Source organism: Microtus pennsylvanicus, chromosome 1, assembly GCF_037038515.1.
Source record: "Microtus pennsylvanicus isolate mMicPen1 chromosome 1, mMicPen1.hap1, whole genome shotgun sequence".
NCBI lineage: Eukaryota > Metazoa > Chordata > Mammalia > Rodentia > Cricetidae > Microtus > Microtus pennsylvanicus.
The window spans coordinates 92598658-92614124 of NC_134579.1; the positions used below are offsets into that span (position 1 = coordinate 92598658).

The 15467-nt window shown below is 44.2% G+C and overlaps 2 protein-coding genes across 3 annotated transcripts in view; one reads left to right on the forward strand and one right to left on the reverse strand.

The window, feature by feature from the left end:
- Positions 1 to 9: 9 nt before the first annotated feature.
- Eif2ak1 (eukaryotic translation initiation factor 2 alpha kinase 1) overlaps positions 10 to 15467 on the reverse strand; it is a 37318-nt gene continuing 21860 nt past the window's right edge. For both annotated transcript variants that reach the window (XM_075973582.1, XM_075973576.1), the window contains exons 11-15: positions 15334 to 15434; positions 5475 to 5589; positions 5197 to 5279; positions 3325 to 3558; positions 10 to 958 (exon numbers count right to left, since the gene is read on the reverse strand). In XM_075973582.1, coding sequence (XP_075829697.1) covers positions 854 to 958; positions 3325 to 3558; positions 5197 to 5279; positions 5475 to 5589; positions 15334 to 15434 — 638 coding nt within the window. In that variant the 3' untranslated portion in view covers positions 10 to 853. The remainder of the gene's footprint in view (positions 959 to 3324; positions 3559 to 5196; positions 5280 to 5474; positions 5590 to 15333; positions 15435 to 15467) is intronic.
- Ankrd61 (ankyrin repeat domain 61) lies at positions 8422 to 13408 on the forward strand. The gene is made up of 3 exons (XM_075973619.1): positions 8422 to 8637; positions 10455 to 10552; positions 12463 to 13408. Exons 1-3 carry the CDS (start codon positions 8422 to 8424, stop codon positions 13406 to 13408), a joined length of 1260 nt encoding a protein of 419 aa, XP_075829734.1.

Consider the following 15467-nt stretch of genomic DNA (forward strand, 5'->3'; position numbering starts at 1 on the left):
TCAATAAACATAATCTGTGGATTTTATTTTATTTAAATCAGTAAAACCAAGTACAATGCACTGAGATGATCACCAGCCAGGGGCAGGCACTCTATGGCATCAGAGACTGCTGTCTGAAGAATGCTCAGGTGGTTGGGGAGTTGAGGACTTTAAAAAGGAAATGGATCATGGGACACAGTGTCAGATAAAGGCAGAAAACATGAGATTCTCAGCTGCTTAGGTCACTTGAGGGCAAGGAGTTCAAAGCTTGAGAGGAGCAAGCTGAGGGTGACGCCATGTTGAAAGATGGAACAGAAAGGTTGGGGGTGGTGCCCTGTGCAAAGAAGCTCAACTCTGATCTTCCAGGCAGTGCATAGCCCAGAGTTTTGAGCCAAGGAGTGATTAAGTGTGTGTTTGGTAACTGGCCTGAGCAGCAGCAGTATGAAAGGTCCAGGGAAGACTTGCAGCTGTCACAGTAACAGTAGCTCAGCTGGCATACAGCCTGAAGACAAGCAGCTGTGGGGGAAGGGAGCACTGATTTCTGTAGTAGAACCTTCTGGAAGACAGGATGGTCAACAGGCAGGGCTTAAAGAAAGTAACGGAATGGTACCTTACCTTAAGTTTAATATTTAAGTAGGAAATTCAGGATTCAAAACGTGGAGAGGATAGGAGGAACAGGCTCAATTTTTCTGGGGTCATGAAAGGGTTCCTTGAAGAAAAGGAAGCTGGGGGTCCTTTTGTATCTTTCCACAAGTTTGCTAAGTACAATTGGGAATAACACCATCTGTCCCCAGCTAAAGGTTGAAGATTACATTCCTGTTGACTTTTTAAGAGTGTCAGCCCACTCTCAGGTGGACAGCATAATTCATGTCCCTCATCGCTGCAGTCCTTTGTCCTGGGAAAGGACGCTTAGTTGCCTCTTTAGTTCTTCAATTTCCTTCTCTTGTTCTATTATCTTCATCTGCAATGTGAGATTAACCTAGAAAGAAAACATTTTAAGCTACATCAAAATGGCCTGGCCTTTGAGGTGTTGATATATCCTGGCTGTACCTGAACAGCAGCTATCACAGCCCAGTCATCACTAGTCAGCCCTGCAAGGGTGAAGTTGCCACAGTACTGACTATAATTATGTGATACTTCTATCACAAATGCAAATGCTCCATTAACAGATGCAGGTGTCTTCCTTCAAAGTCTGTCAGTCCATGATGGTGGGACATCTATCTCCTAGTTTACAAGGCATTAACTTGGAACTTCATTTGCCAAAACAGCTAGCTTGTGAACTGCCAGGGATCTGCCTCTTCACCTCAACATCACTGAGATTACAGGTGCATGCCATCAAACTTGGGTATTTAAAATTTTTTTTATATTTAGAAATTAGATCTTAACATTTATTTATGTGTGTGGGTGTGCACATGTACCATGATGCATGTGTGGTGGTCAAAAGTTCCACTGTGAGTGTTCCAAGGATTGAAATGACTACCAGGCTTGGCAGTAAGTGCCCATACCCACTGACCTGTTTTGCCAACCTTGATGTGTTTGAGGCCAGCACCTTTCTTAATGAACCACTTTCCTAGCCTCCTAGCTAGTGCCAATCAGAATCACTTCTGGGATCCATAAAGTACAGACTTCCAGTCCTTGTCTTCCCAGAATTTGTTAGTAGGTTAGGGGAGTGGAGAAGAGAAGGCCAGAGAATGTTGTCATATTCTCACACTACATTCTGACCTGGGGACTACACCTGGAAAGTCTTGATATTTGTGCTATTCAAATACTGAACATATCCTGGAAATCCTGCTCCAATGCAGATTCTGACTCTTGGTAGGCTGGCTGCTGATTTAGAGGTCATGCTCTGAGTAGCACTAGGCATCCAGGACCAACCTAGGGCCCACAGGCCACATGTGACTGATTACATGAGGTGGTGGTGGCTCAACACAGAACTATAACCTGATTAAAATTTGAGTGTATGTGCATATATACAATCACACACACATTTGTCACTTGGTTCTGTGGTTCTCAAGTGTAAACTTCGTACATGAACTTCGGTTGCAGTGTCAAAGCTGGCCAGGCTCGCTAAATAATATATCTTGAATCAACCTTTAATGAAGCCTTAGGTGTCTAGACCAAGAGAAGGATGAATCACCTATTGTTTCCACAAGTAGAGGAAACACTATCTTGGCACCGTAGCCATGTGGCAGGAGAAAACCAGTTTGAGATGGTGGCATGCTGAAAGACATGCAGAGGGCATCCCTGCCACTACTGTCCATTTCTGCTTAGAACCACTGCCCTTTTTATTACAATTGCTTAAAAATCCCAGGTTAGGAAGGAAAAACTAGAACCTACTCCTGACTTAGCAAGATGAGGACAGAAAAGAAGCTATAGCCTAGGCTACAATTAGAACAGCTGCTTGGCAGTTTGCCCTTGCGTACCTGGACTATGGATATTCCTTTGTGATTTGTATAAAGTCAGTACCTGAACTCTTAGGGAACTATGAGTATAGACTTAACTATTCTGTTGCCATAAACCCTAAAACTCAAATATTTGTGAAGTGGAATTCACAACTAAAACAAATTCTATTTTGAGTTTCATATTTTCTTCAGCATGAAAAAAAGAAATGTTAGATTTCACTGGCTACCACGAAACAAAGATGTTGGTTTGAAGATCTGTACTTCTGTGGTGTAAAATAATCTGCCCCAGTACAGGACAGACTATTTATTGTTAGGTGTGTGTTTATGGTTGGAGGAGGTGCTCATGCCATAAACCATATATTGGGGGCAGTGTCAGAGAACAATTCTGTGGGGGTGCTCTGTGTTCTCCACCTTTCTATGGGTTTTAGGGAATCCAACTTGGGGTGTCAGACTTGCCTTTACCTGCGGAGCAAGGCTTCTGTCAAGGAATTTCCAACATACAGAACAGCCTGGAAGCTAAGGGTGTACAGGATTCAAGATGGACAGCTAGGTTTCTAAATAACGAGCATACTGCACTTGGTAATAATATCTGTCACTGTTTATGTGACAAATTACTTCCTTAAGTCTTCCTCATCTGTGAAAGGGAGATTAGCAATGTCAGCCTCAGCTGTGAGCCCCCTGAAAGACAAGCTTATCTAAAGCTCTTGGAGTTGATAACTCACACCTGCAATCCTAGCACTCAAGAGCCTCCAACAGGACTGCTGTGAGTTCAAGGTCAGACTGGGCTACAGTGTGAGACCCTATCGATAAATAAGTATATAAGCAAGCTCTTGGGACCATACCCAACCCAAAGTGAATGTTCAGTAACATTATAAAAATAATATTAGTAATATTTTAAAAGTAATATTAAATTAGTAATACTAAAAAAGAAAAAGTTACGTACATTTCCAGCTGTCTGGAAAAGCTCACTCTGCAGCAGCTGAAGAGCAGACGGCCTCTGCGATGCATTCTTTCCAGTTAGGAGCTGGATATACTTGGCTTGCACCGGACACCTTTTACTAAGGGATTCAGGTATCCGACCAGTCCTTAAGCCTGTCAAGACTGCTGCTCGCTCCATTTCTGTCCCGAAAGGCTGAAAGAGCTCGAGCAGGATCACACCCAAGCTATACATATCCGACTGCAGAGGAGGAAATGGGCATGCAAAGGTTTGTTACAAGGTTAGGGGAGCACTTCTGACAGCAGAACCTCCCAAGTAAGGATGCCCAAGAGTGAGGCTTTACAGGATGAGCAAAGAAAAACACAGCAGGAAGTCTGCCTCAACAGCAGATATCTGGCTCAGGTACGACACATCTGGGACTTTTCTAAGTCCATCTGTTTATACCCAGAGAGGGCATCCATTAACCTGGAGGACAATAGCTAGCTAAAGGGCAGGGATATCTCCCAACAGACACAGCAGTCATTACTCTACAGTAGGGACATCTTCCCACCAGCCCACCATAATCCAGACCTGATAGAGTGACCCGGGCAAAATGACTAAACTCACAACTCCTACTATTAGCAACAGGAGATTGTCACCAGGTCCTAGTAAGGCTAGCCTCTGCCTCTATTCATAATTCAGTACTTTTCCTTTTCAAGAACCTCTTTTTTTTTTTTAATGTGAGTGCCACATATGTGAGGGTGCCACAAAGACCAGAAGAGGGCGTGAGATTCCTTGGAAGTGGAATCCACACAACTGTGCAGCTGATGTGGGTGCTGGGAACCAAACTTTGTTTCTGAAAGAGCAGCAAAAACTCTTAGCCACTAAGTCAGCTCTCCAGTCTAAGCACTCTTGTCAATATTTATAAACCACATAAAAACCTCTTCTGTTTTGCCTAAAGCAGTTCATTAGGAAGTCAGGATCTTAAGGATAGCAATGGATTTTTCCGGAAACTCTTCCAGTCACTCATGTATTAAAAGGATCATTGACTAGGCGGCTACACTGACAACGGGTTTGTTGTAAGAACCAGAAATGGCAGCCCACACCTGTAATAATGCCAGCATTTAGGAGGCTGCGGTGGGAAGATCATGAGGTAGAAGTCAGCCTGGGCCATACAGACCACTTCTTAAAAAAGTAAAAAGGAGCCGGAGGAGGTGGCATACTCCTTTAATCCCAGCACTAGGGAGGCAGAGGCAGGTGGATCTCTGTGAGTTCCAGCATGTTCTACAGAGCTAGTTCCAGGACAGCTAGGGCTACATAGAAAAACCCTCGGGGAAAAAAAAATTAAAAAGGACCTTGGAATATAGCTCACGTGGCTAGGAATGTAAGGCCCTGGTTTCAGTCCTCAACACCATGAAAACTAAAACCAGTAAAGTACCAGAGGAAAGTATAGAATGTTTTAAAAATTAAAATAAAACTGAAAAGGCATTTAACACTTTTTAAGGAACAAAGAGTTAAAAGTTTACAGTGTCTATTCCCTTTCAAGGACAGTCAGGTGGCACACTGCCCAATACCATTTGTTTACCTAACTGGAAAGCCGAGGAACGAAAGGCTGAAGGGACCTCCATGAAGTCTAGCCTCCGGAGGCGAATGGTGACATTTTAAATGGAAGGCTGACTTCAACATTTAGTGACATCCATGGATTTTGAAATAGTCAAGTAGCCTAAAGGCAACACGCATGCAGTTAGCTGAATAGGGAATCTCTTTTATTGATTTCATTATTTAGTTTTGTGTGTGTGTGTGTCTGACGTGACAGATCCCCGCCTGGAGCACCTCTCCCACAGAACTGCACTCACTGCTCTACTTGACAAGCTCAGGAAAGGGGGAAACAAACACTACCTTGGCATCATATTCGGACCCTTCCAACTGTTCAGGTGACGCGTACAGACAGGTCCCCACTCTGGACGTGTGTGCTGCTGTTCCTGCGATGGAAAAGGTCATTAAGCCATGGTTGTGACCAGAGCACTGCGGCTCCTGGAAGAATAGCTGCCTCTTGGCCTCAGCTGAGCTTTGCTATGACAGTTCTGATTTGTTGTATGTAAGGCCATGTTCAACTATGTCTCTATATATTTTTAAGTGCAAAAAGAAACAACATAAGTAAACAAATAAATCCTTACCCTTTCCATTTCGGTCGGTCCAATCTGAGCTCTTGTGTATGATGTCTGCACAGGCCAGACCAAAGTCTCCTATTTTTACTTGCTGATCAGGACCGTGAAGGAAAATATTTCTAGGCTATAATAAACAGGAAAAGTCAACTCAGTGTTCTTAAAACAAACATGGAACCTTGTGTTAAGAGCTGCCAGGCATGCAGGTTCATACCTGGAATGTAAGAACTTGGGAGGCAGAGGCAGGAGGACCAAATGTGAATATAATGCCAATCGGGTTTACATTGTAAGTCATCAAGGACCATACGACAAAACTCTCTCTCTCTAAAAAGGCTAAGTAGGTGGCTCATTGAGTAGAGTGTTGGCTGTGCAGGCAAGAGGAGCTGAGTTCAAGTCCCCAGCACTAAAGTAAAAAGTTGAGTGTGACTGCAGGAGTGCCTAACCCCAGCATTATACAAGAGGAGCACTGGCGCTTGTCGGCCATCAGTCACTTAGCTCCAGGTTCAGCGAGAGACACTGTACCAAGGGAATAAAGTAGAGAGTGATGAAGCAGGACACCCAAAATCCTCTTTGGTACATACACGCTGAGCACACCACATACATACATACACACCCCCAAAACTGAAAAAGCTGGCCACTCAAGAACCAGTTTTAGTTTAAAAAAATAAAACTTAGAAGAGGCAGGGATGTAGTTCAGCTGGCAGAGTGCTTGCCTGAATAACAAAGCCCTGTGTTCTAACTCCAGCAATGCATAAAGTAACGCGCATATGCAACCCAGCACTAGAGGTGGAGGCAAGATCGCAAGTTCAAGGTCATCCTCAGTTACCTAGCCAGTTTGAAGCAAGCCAGAGCTACCTGCTTCAAATAACAACAGCAGCAGCATTACCATCTAACGGGGAGAAAAAAAGTTTACTAAAATGAAAACAGATTAAAAGTTGCAATCTTCCACTAAGTATAATTTACTTTTGTTAATAAATGACCCACTGTGTTTTGGTCCTGCTAAGAGTTCTGCTTCTTAAAAAAAAAAAACAAAACTGTGTATCAGGCACTGAGAGAAACAATTAATAAATGGGACTTCCTAAATCTGAAAAGCTTTTGTAAAGCAAAGGACACGGTCAACAAGACAAAACAAGAGCCTACAGAATGGAAAAAGATCTTCACTAACCCCACATCAGACAGAGGTCTGATCTCCAAAATATATTTAAAAAAAAAAAAAACTCAAGAAATTGGACACTAAAAGAACACATAATCCAATAAAAAAAAAAAAAAATGGAGTACAGACCTAAACAGAGAACTCTCAGCAGAGGTATCTAAAGGAAATGTTCAACATCCTTAGTCATCAGAGAAATGCAAAATGTTCAACATCCTTAGTCATCAGAGAAATGCAAATCAAAACAACTCTGAGATTCCATCTTATACCTGTAAGAATAGCCAAGATCAAAAACACTGATGACAACTTATGCTGGAGAGGATGTGGGGAAAAGGGAACACTTCTGCATTGCTGGTGGGAATGCAAGCTGGTAAAACCCCTTTGGATGTCAGTGTGGTGATTTCTCAGAAAATTAGGAAACAACCTTCCTCAAGACCCAGTAATACCACTTTTGGGTATATACCCAAAGGATGCTCAACTGTGCCACAAGGACATGTGCTCAGCTATGTTAATAGCAGCATTGTCATAGCCAGAACCTGGAAACACCCTAAATGCCCCTCGGCTGATGTGGGACAGTCACTTGTCAATCTGTTGTTTCATTGGTTAATCAATAAAGAAAACTGCTTGGCCTGATAGGTCAGAAAATTAGGTAGGTAGAGTGGACAGAACAGAATGCTGGGCAGAAGGGAAGTGAGCCAGACGCCATGCCTCTCCTCTCTGGACAGACGTGATGGAGCCAGGTCTGACATGCTGAATCTTTCCGGGTAAGACACCACCTTATGGTGCTACACAGATTATTAGAAATGGGTTAGGCAAGATATGAGAGTTAGCCAAGAAGAGGCTAGAACTAACGGGCCAGGCAGTGTCTAAATGAATATAGTTTCCGTGTAATTATTTTGGGTAAAGCTAGCCGGTGGCTGGGAGCTGGGTGGGATGAAAAGCAGGCCAAAGAATGGATAAGGAAAATTTACACAATGGAGTACTACACAGAAGAAAAAAATAATGACATCTTGAATTTTGCAGGAAAATGGATGGCGCTAGAAAACATTATTTTGAGTGAGGTAACCCAGACACAGAAAGACAATTATCACATGTACTCACTCATAGGTGGCTTTAAAACATAAAGCAAAGAAAGCCAGCCTACAAACCATAATCCCAGAGAACTTAGACAACAATGAGGACCCTAAGAGAGACTTACACAGATCTAATCTACATGGGAAGTAGAAAGTAGAAAAAGACAAGATCTCCTGAGTAAAATGGGAGCATGGGGACCTTGGGGGAAGGTTGGGGGGGGGGGGGACAGGCAGAGAGGGGAGCAAAAAAAAATGTAGAGCTCAATAAATATCAAGTAAAAAAAATCTGTGTGTGTGCATGCACACCAAGGCATGAGGATGGGGCCAGAGGACAAGTTGCAGCACTCTTACCATGCGGATCCCCAGGATACAGCTCAGGTTGTCATGCTTGGTGCTAGACATCTAACCCCTAGCCAGCTCACTGGCCCTGTTAGATTTAGTTGCAGCTGATGCAAAAAAGGGGAAATGATTTTAGCTATAAGATGCCAGTTTGGAGGTTTCTGTTTTGTTTGCTAATAACTGAGTAGAAAAGCGGAGAAACTGTGCTTGCTCTTAGCACCGGGAACCAAGTCTCATGAGGGCTGGCTCCAGGATAGAAAGGGATTCTGCTGACATACACAATTCTAACAGAGTTCTAGAACTCAGCTGAGGGGGTCATCGTCATAAGAGACAGAAAGTGACCAATTCCATAGCAGTATCCGCTCACCATGTAAACCCCTGTTCTAGAGACACCCTCATGGGGAACATAACCAAGAGGGGAAGCAAAGAGCTCATGGCTGACGCTGCCACGCCGCAGGATGACACCTCGGTCACCACACTGCACTCTAGACTCTATGGGGCTATAATCAAGGAAGACTGTAACACAATCAAGAAACTTCTCAGGACCCACCCTGTCAACCAGCCCTTGAACATCCTGGTCAACCCCACCAGCTGCAGACTACTTCTGAACCAGGTACTCCCTCTCAGGCATTTTAAAACAACAGAGCTGGAAGTGGTAGTAACCCTTCTAATCCCAGCACTTTGGCGGCTGAGGCAAGAGGACGGCCTCAAGTTCAAGGCTAGCGTGGGATACATAGTAAATCCTAGGTTTGCCTGAGCTATAGTGTGAGGTCATGTCTCAAGAACAAAACAAAACAAAACAAAGCAAACGAACAAAAAACCCGCCAAAACCAGTCAGAAGTTTTGGGAAGAACTACCGCCAGTGCCCTGGGGACTCCCTGAGCCCCTCATGGCTTCACAACACATAGGTCAGCACCCAGGTCCAATACACCCCAGTCTGCAACTGGCCCTTCCACTCTCCCCACACAAATGGATGGGAAAAACACACCATCCTCTCCAAATACGCCCACAGCGATTACGTCACGTAGACTGGGTTTTCTTTTTTTTTTTTTAATATTTATTTATTTATTATGTATACAATATTCTGTCTGTGTGTATGTCTGCAGGCCAGAAGAGGGCACCAGACCTCATTACAGATGGTTGTGAGCCACCATGTGGTTGCTGGGAATTGAACTCAGGACCTTTGGGAGAGCAGGCAATGCTCTTAACCACTGAGCCATCTCTCCAGCCCCCGTAGACTGGGTTTTCGCTTCTGATGCAAACACATTTTCCTACATGTTTTGTCTTGTTTGAGGCAGGGTTTTACTCTATAGTCCAGGCTGGCCTAGAACTCACCAACTTCCCCAAGCTGGCCTAAAGCACACAACAATCCTTTGATCTCTGCCTCCCACGTGCTGGAATTGCAGGGATAAAGCGCCAAGGTTGCTGCTTGATTACTGCTTCTGTAATTAGTGTTCCTTTTTTCTTCCCAGCCCCTCCTTTTTCACTTGGGGTCTCTCTCTCATCTCGCAGTCCAGGCATAAAGCTTCCATATGTATTTTAAGACCTAGTATAAGCTTAATCACAGTAAGACATGCACTGCCTTATCTGAAAACCTTGGAAATGCAAGTTTCACAGCTGATAAAGGCTTTAGCAAGAAGCATAAAATATAACATGTTCTTGTTAATCAACTTGTGGGTTAATTTAAGGACAAAATTACTTCAAAGCAATTTGCTTTAAACCAAGAATTCTTTATAAGAATTAATTTTCAAAGCTTTATTTCAACTGCCCTGAGAATTCACTGGGGGTGGGGGGCGCAGGATACAGAGTCTATGTACAAAGATGGCCTTGCATTCTTGACCCACCTCTACCTTCTAGGTGCTATTTACAGGTGTGTACCAACATGCCTAGCTCTAAAACACAAATTCTGTAATTTAAAATTCACCAGCTATGGGTCATTTAAAACAAGCAACAGGGGGATGGAGAGATGGCTCAGTGGTTCAGAGAACTGGATGCTCTTTCAGAGGACCTGGGTTCAATTCCCAGCACCCATACGGCAGCACAACAGTCTGTAACTCCAGTTCCAGGGAATCTGACACTCTCACACAAACACACATGTAGGGAAAACACCAATGTACATACAATACAAATAAATAAATTAAAAACTATATATTTAAAAAGAAACAAAAAAAGGGCAACAGAAAAGGGAAATCTTTAGCCAGGAATGGTGGCTTTACTCTCAGCACTTGAGAGGCAGAGACAGGTGGCTTTCTCTGTGAGATCCAGGCTAGGTTGGTCTACATAGAGAGACTACCCCCACCCCCCCAAAAAAGAAAAGAAAAGCAAAAATCACCATGCACAAACTGAAGAAATGCCAATCAAATGCTTAGTACTTAGCCGTGCTGAGTGGCACTGTGTATGTAAGCCATGTTTGTTGTGGTTTCCCAACAGCACGCTCATGATATCTTCCCTATCCATCTGGCCGCCGAATACCACAAGCCACAAAGTTTGCTTTGCTTGTTACAACATGGGGCTAACCCAGAAGTAAGGTAAGTTAACTTAACGTGCCTAAGTGAGGGTGTGCACTGTGTGATTCAGATATGTGTCCCACCCTGGGTACAGACTATGTTAGCATGGATTGTACTTTACTGACAGGGTGAGAGACTGAACAGCTGGGATGAAGCACAGGCATACTAACCAGTCAGGTAAATGAACACATAGGAAGTGGGGGCTCAAGCTGTAGTCTGGACTACAGCACTCAGGACACTGGACAAGAGGAAAAGAAAGGGAAAACAAACAACAGGTGATGGGCTGCCTGCGCATGACCCTCCAGTGACCTTCGCTTCAGCCAAGAGAGGCCACCTTGCTCACCTCTTATCTCTGATTCTTGAACACTATGGCCCAATGGATACATTTGGATAAATCAAACAATTATATATACGATATAAAAATAATACAACTCAGGGTACAATCCTCATCCTGCTCAGAAAATCCACCCAGTAGATCTTGTGTTTGCACCCTCTTCTGGCACCACCAGCTCCAGTTTGGCAAAGCTTCTCCATGGCTGGCCCGTCTCGGCCTGAGCCACCATCTCATCCTGTCTCTTCAGGGGCTCCTCAAAGGCATGTTCCTGCCCTAGAACCCCCTCATGAGGTTCTGCACCTATCCAGAACCTTGCCCACATGCACCATTCAGTTAGCCTGCCAGCTTTCCATGCCAGACTACGCATGCCCTCAGGAGGCCGAGATGCCCTGCTGTTTCTCCAAACCGCAGCCTTAGGCCTTCTCACAGATAAGTCTGGGTAAACTGAACAGCAGCTCCTAATGTCAGGGAAGCAGTCTAGTTCTCAGGATAAACCTTCCCTTTTCACTGCCACAACATAGACATTTTGCAGGCAATCCTGAGATGAGGGCCCACTCATTCCACCTGGGTTGAAGCAGGATGCGTGGCTTCACTGGCTTCAGAAAAATGCAGGTGTCCAGATTCAAGTCGTGCCACTGACTCTCCTCCACTTGTGAGTGAATGTGTCAGGGAGAGGACAGACAAAAAGCAGGAAACCGAGGGAATGGAAGTTCTGGCCCGTTAGCGTTCACTGTTGGGACAGTCATAGCTCATACCTAAGTCCACACATTTTTACTAAATACCCAGGGAACCAGCCCAGAGCCATGCATGATTCTGGGAATATAGGAGAAACAACCAAGGAACAGCCTTAAAGGAACCACAGTTCCAGATGGAGCAACCAAGCTTAAATAGGCTTCTCTAAGAACCTAAGACCCACTCAGCAGGGACTAAAAAGAGCCTTCAGGCATCCAGCAACACAGACTGCCACCACTTCTTTAACTAACGGGCTTAGGGAGACAGCCGAGTCAGTAAAGTACCTGAGTTCACTCCCCAGTACTGATATAAAAGCCGAGTGCACAAGTGCCTGGCGGAAGTGTGGGGGAGGGAACACATGGATCGCTAGAGCTCATTTGCTAGCCAGGCTAGCAGAGTCAGTGAGGTCCAGATTCAGTCAAGAGACCTTGTCTCAAAAAATAAAGTGGAGCCGGGTGGTAGTGGCGCACGTCTTTAATCCCAGCACTCAGGAGGCAGAGGCAGGAGGATCTCTGTGAGTTCGAGGCCAGCCTGGTCTACAAGAGCTAGTTCCAGGACAGGCACCAAAGCTACAGAGAAACCCTGTCTCGAAAAACCAAAAAAAAAAAAAAAAAAAAATTAAAGTGGAGAACAATCAAGAAATACACTTATTATTGACCTCTGACCTCCACATGTACATGAGTTCATATGTATCTGAGCATGTACACACACACACATCAATTTATATCTACAGCATCCTCACAGGGGGGGATGAATTAGAAGGGGTTACTTGCGGTCAATGTTGCCTTCCTGAGCATTAATTCTTCATGGGGAAGAGTCCCTTTGTGGAATGTAACTGGCTTAACCTGTGATAAATCCCTTCCAGAGATGCTCAAGGCTTCAACACTCTTCACCAGCTGCTGCTAAACTGGCCAGTCACTTTGACCACGTGGTCTAAAACAAACACTCTGATCCAAAAGCTCCTGGCAGACATTCAGAACAAAGCTGTCACATGTCTACGCATTTTGTGTGAACACGGAGTTCAAGTGAATGCCCAGGCAGACAAGGACGACAAACATTCACCCCTCCACCTGGCCATAAAGCATGGGACCTATCCAGTTCTTGCCCTTTTGGTCCAAAATGGTGCCCGGGTCAATGCTATGAACAGAGCCAGCATGACGCCCCTCCACATGGCTGCAGAAATACTGGACAAAAACATGATAGAGACACTCATTGCCTGCGGGGCCAATGTGAACTGCGCCACCTCAAATACTGGAAACACAGCTCTGAAGCTAGCCGTGCGCACCGCGTCAAGCAAAGCTGGCCAGCTGCTGGCAGCGGGGGTGGGCTGCATCCGTCTGCTGCTAAATCATGGAGCCCAGGTCAATGCCCAAGACCACAAAGGCCAAACAGCTCTGCACAAGGCATGTTTTGGAGGCAGAGAGGTAATAATCAATCTCTTGCTGGAATTTGAAGCAGACGTGAACATCTTAACAAGAAATGGGGAGTCTGCAATATATATGTACCTTCAGCGCAGTTCCAATATCAGAGATGCATCGCTTCTGGCTAGGCTACTTTATTACTCTTACCCTTTAAGACTGAGAAATAAACAAGGGCTTCTACCTGCAGGAATCATGCAACCAGAATTCCACCTCTTAAGGAAAACTCTAATAAGACTAATGAAAAAACCTTTATCCCTAGAGGCCATCTGTAAGAGAAATATCAGAAATATTTATGGTGAGAAGTACAAGTTCTACCTGAAGCAGCATCTCCCTGAGAAGCTATGGAAATCCGTATATGTCTTTTATGACTTTGACTACCTGTTGAAATGAGAACTCCACACCCTCTGTGCCAGAGAGCCTCAGCAACTCAAACTGTGTTTTCTGGCTGGATGTGGACCAGAAAACACTTCAACTTAACTTTACATTGCAATGAACAAACTACTGGTCCTTAATCCCTTTCCAAAAAATTAAAGTGACCAGCACGTTAACTCTCATTGTCTTCTAAAGTTTCATTTAGATGCCTTTCCCATGATTTAAATTTGGCTTGAAAAGTGGGCTAATTGCTTTAAGATTTATCAGCCATAAAAGAAAGTATATTTTGTCTTTTCTTGATAGTCTTTTATGAAATAAAACTAAAACAGTTCCTATGGGGCTTTCTCTTTTTTTTGTGGGGTGATTTATTTTTGGTTTTATGAGATGAGGTAGTGGTGTAGGAGGTCTTTTTGTCATTGTGTTGCTTTCACTGGTTAATAAAGAAACTGCTTTGGGCCCTTGACAGGGCAGAACTCAGGTAGGTGGGGAAAATTAAATGGAATGCTGGGAGGAAGAAGGCAGAGTCAGAGAGCCGCCATGGAGCCACCAGAGACAGACATGCTGAATATTTCCCAATAAGCTACTGTCATGTGGCAATACACAGATTAATAGAAATAGGTTAAATTAAGATGTAAGAATTAGTCAATAAGAAACTAGAGCTAACGGGCCAAGCAGTGATTTAATTAATACAGTTTCTGTGTGGTTATTTTGGGGCTAAGCTAGCCGGGCAGCCAGGACAAACAAGTGGGCCTGCCCACTCCAACAAGGTAGTAGTCCAGGCTAACCTCAAGCTAACTGATCCTCCTGTCTGCTAGAGTTGTATTTTCAGTGTGGTTTGGTTTGAAGGACCTGGGGTTTTGATTTTAGTTTGGGTCCTTGAGACATGACTCAATACAGAGCCCTGAAAAGCTCTAGACTTGCCTAAGCCTCCTGCGCTGGAATAAAAGGTGTATGCTAAAAGAATTGCTGCTGTTGTTATTTTTGTTTTTATTTGAGAAAGGGTTTTTCTTTGTGTAGCTCCAACTGTCCAGGAACTTGCTCTGTATACCAGACTGGCCTGAAACTCAGAGATCCACCTGCCTCTGCCTCCCAAGCACTAGGCTTCAAGGTGTGTGCACTACCACAACCAGCAGCAGCAACTTTTTTTTTTTTAATATGGAAAAAAAAAAGAGCTGGGCAGTAGTGTCAAACACCTTTAATCCCAGCACTCGGAAGACAGGCAGGTGGATCTCTGTGAGTTAGAGGCCAGCCTGGTCTACAAGAGCTAGTTCCAAGCCACAGAGAAACCTTGTCTCGAAAAAACAAACAGCAACAAAACCTAAAACAAACCATTTCCTGAAACAGACTTTAATTTCTAAGGCTGCACTTCTACCGACACTGAGTGTATTTACCATCACCAATTATATTAGTAATCACTATCCCTACGCCTTACTGTGTTCACACTTCAAAGTCAAGGTTCAAATGACACCAAATCAAATTCAATTTAGGATTTCTTTTTAAGCATGGGGGACTGTTTTGGAAGGGTGTGTGTACACACGAGTATGCTTATGCATTCAGAGGCAAAAGTTAACATTGGGCATCTTTCTTAACTAATCCCCTGGACTAGCTGGCCAGAAAAACCCAGGAGTCCTCGTGTCTGTCTCTGCTTCCCCAGCACTGAGGTTACGGGCACAGGCTGCTGCACGCAGCTTTCTATGCAGATCCTGGAGATACAAAGGCAGGTCCTCATGTTTACCCAATAAACACTTTATTGACTGAGTCATCTTCCAGTCAAGAGTTCTGAGCCTCTGGAATAACAATTTACAAGACAGCAAAACAATAAATGACAAACCTCCTAAACAGAAGGATGAGAGTACATCACCTCATTGTACTCCATGAACTCACATCGAGTCACCCCTGTGAGACACCATTGCTGTGCTCACAGGTGTGGTCGTCTGGCTTACCTTCAGATCTCTGTGGACAATGCCCATGTTATGTATGTAAAAGACACCTTCCACCAATTCTTGAAAAATTTTTGTTGCAACACTGGCCATAACATAGGGACCTGGAATTTAAGAACAAATGGTCTCATCCCTAT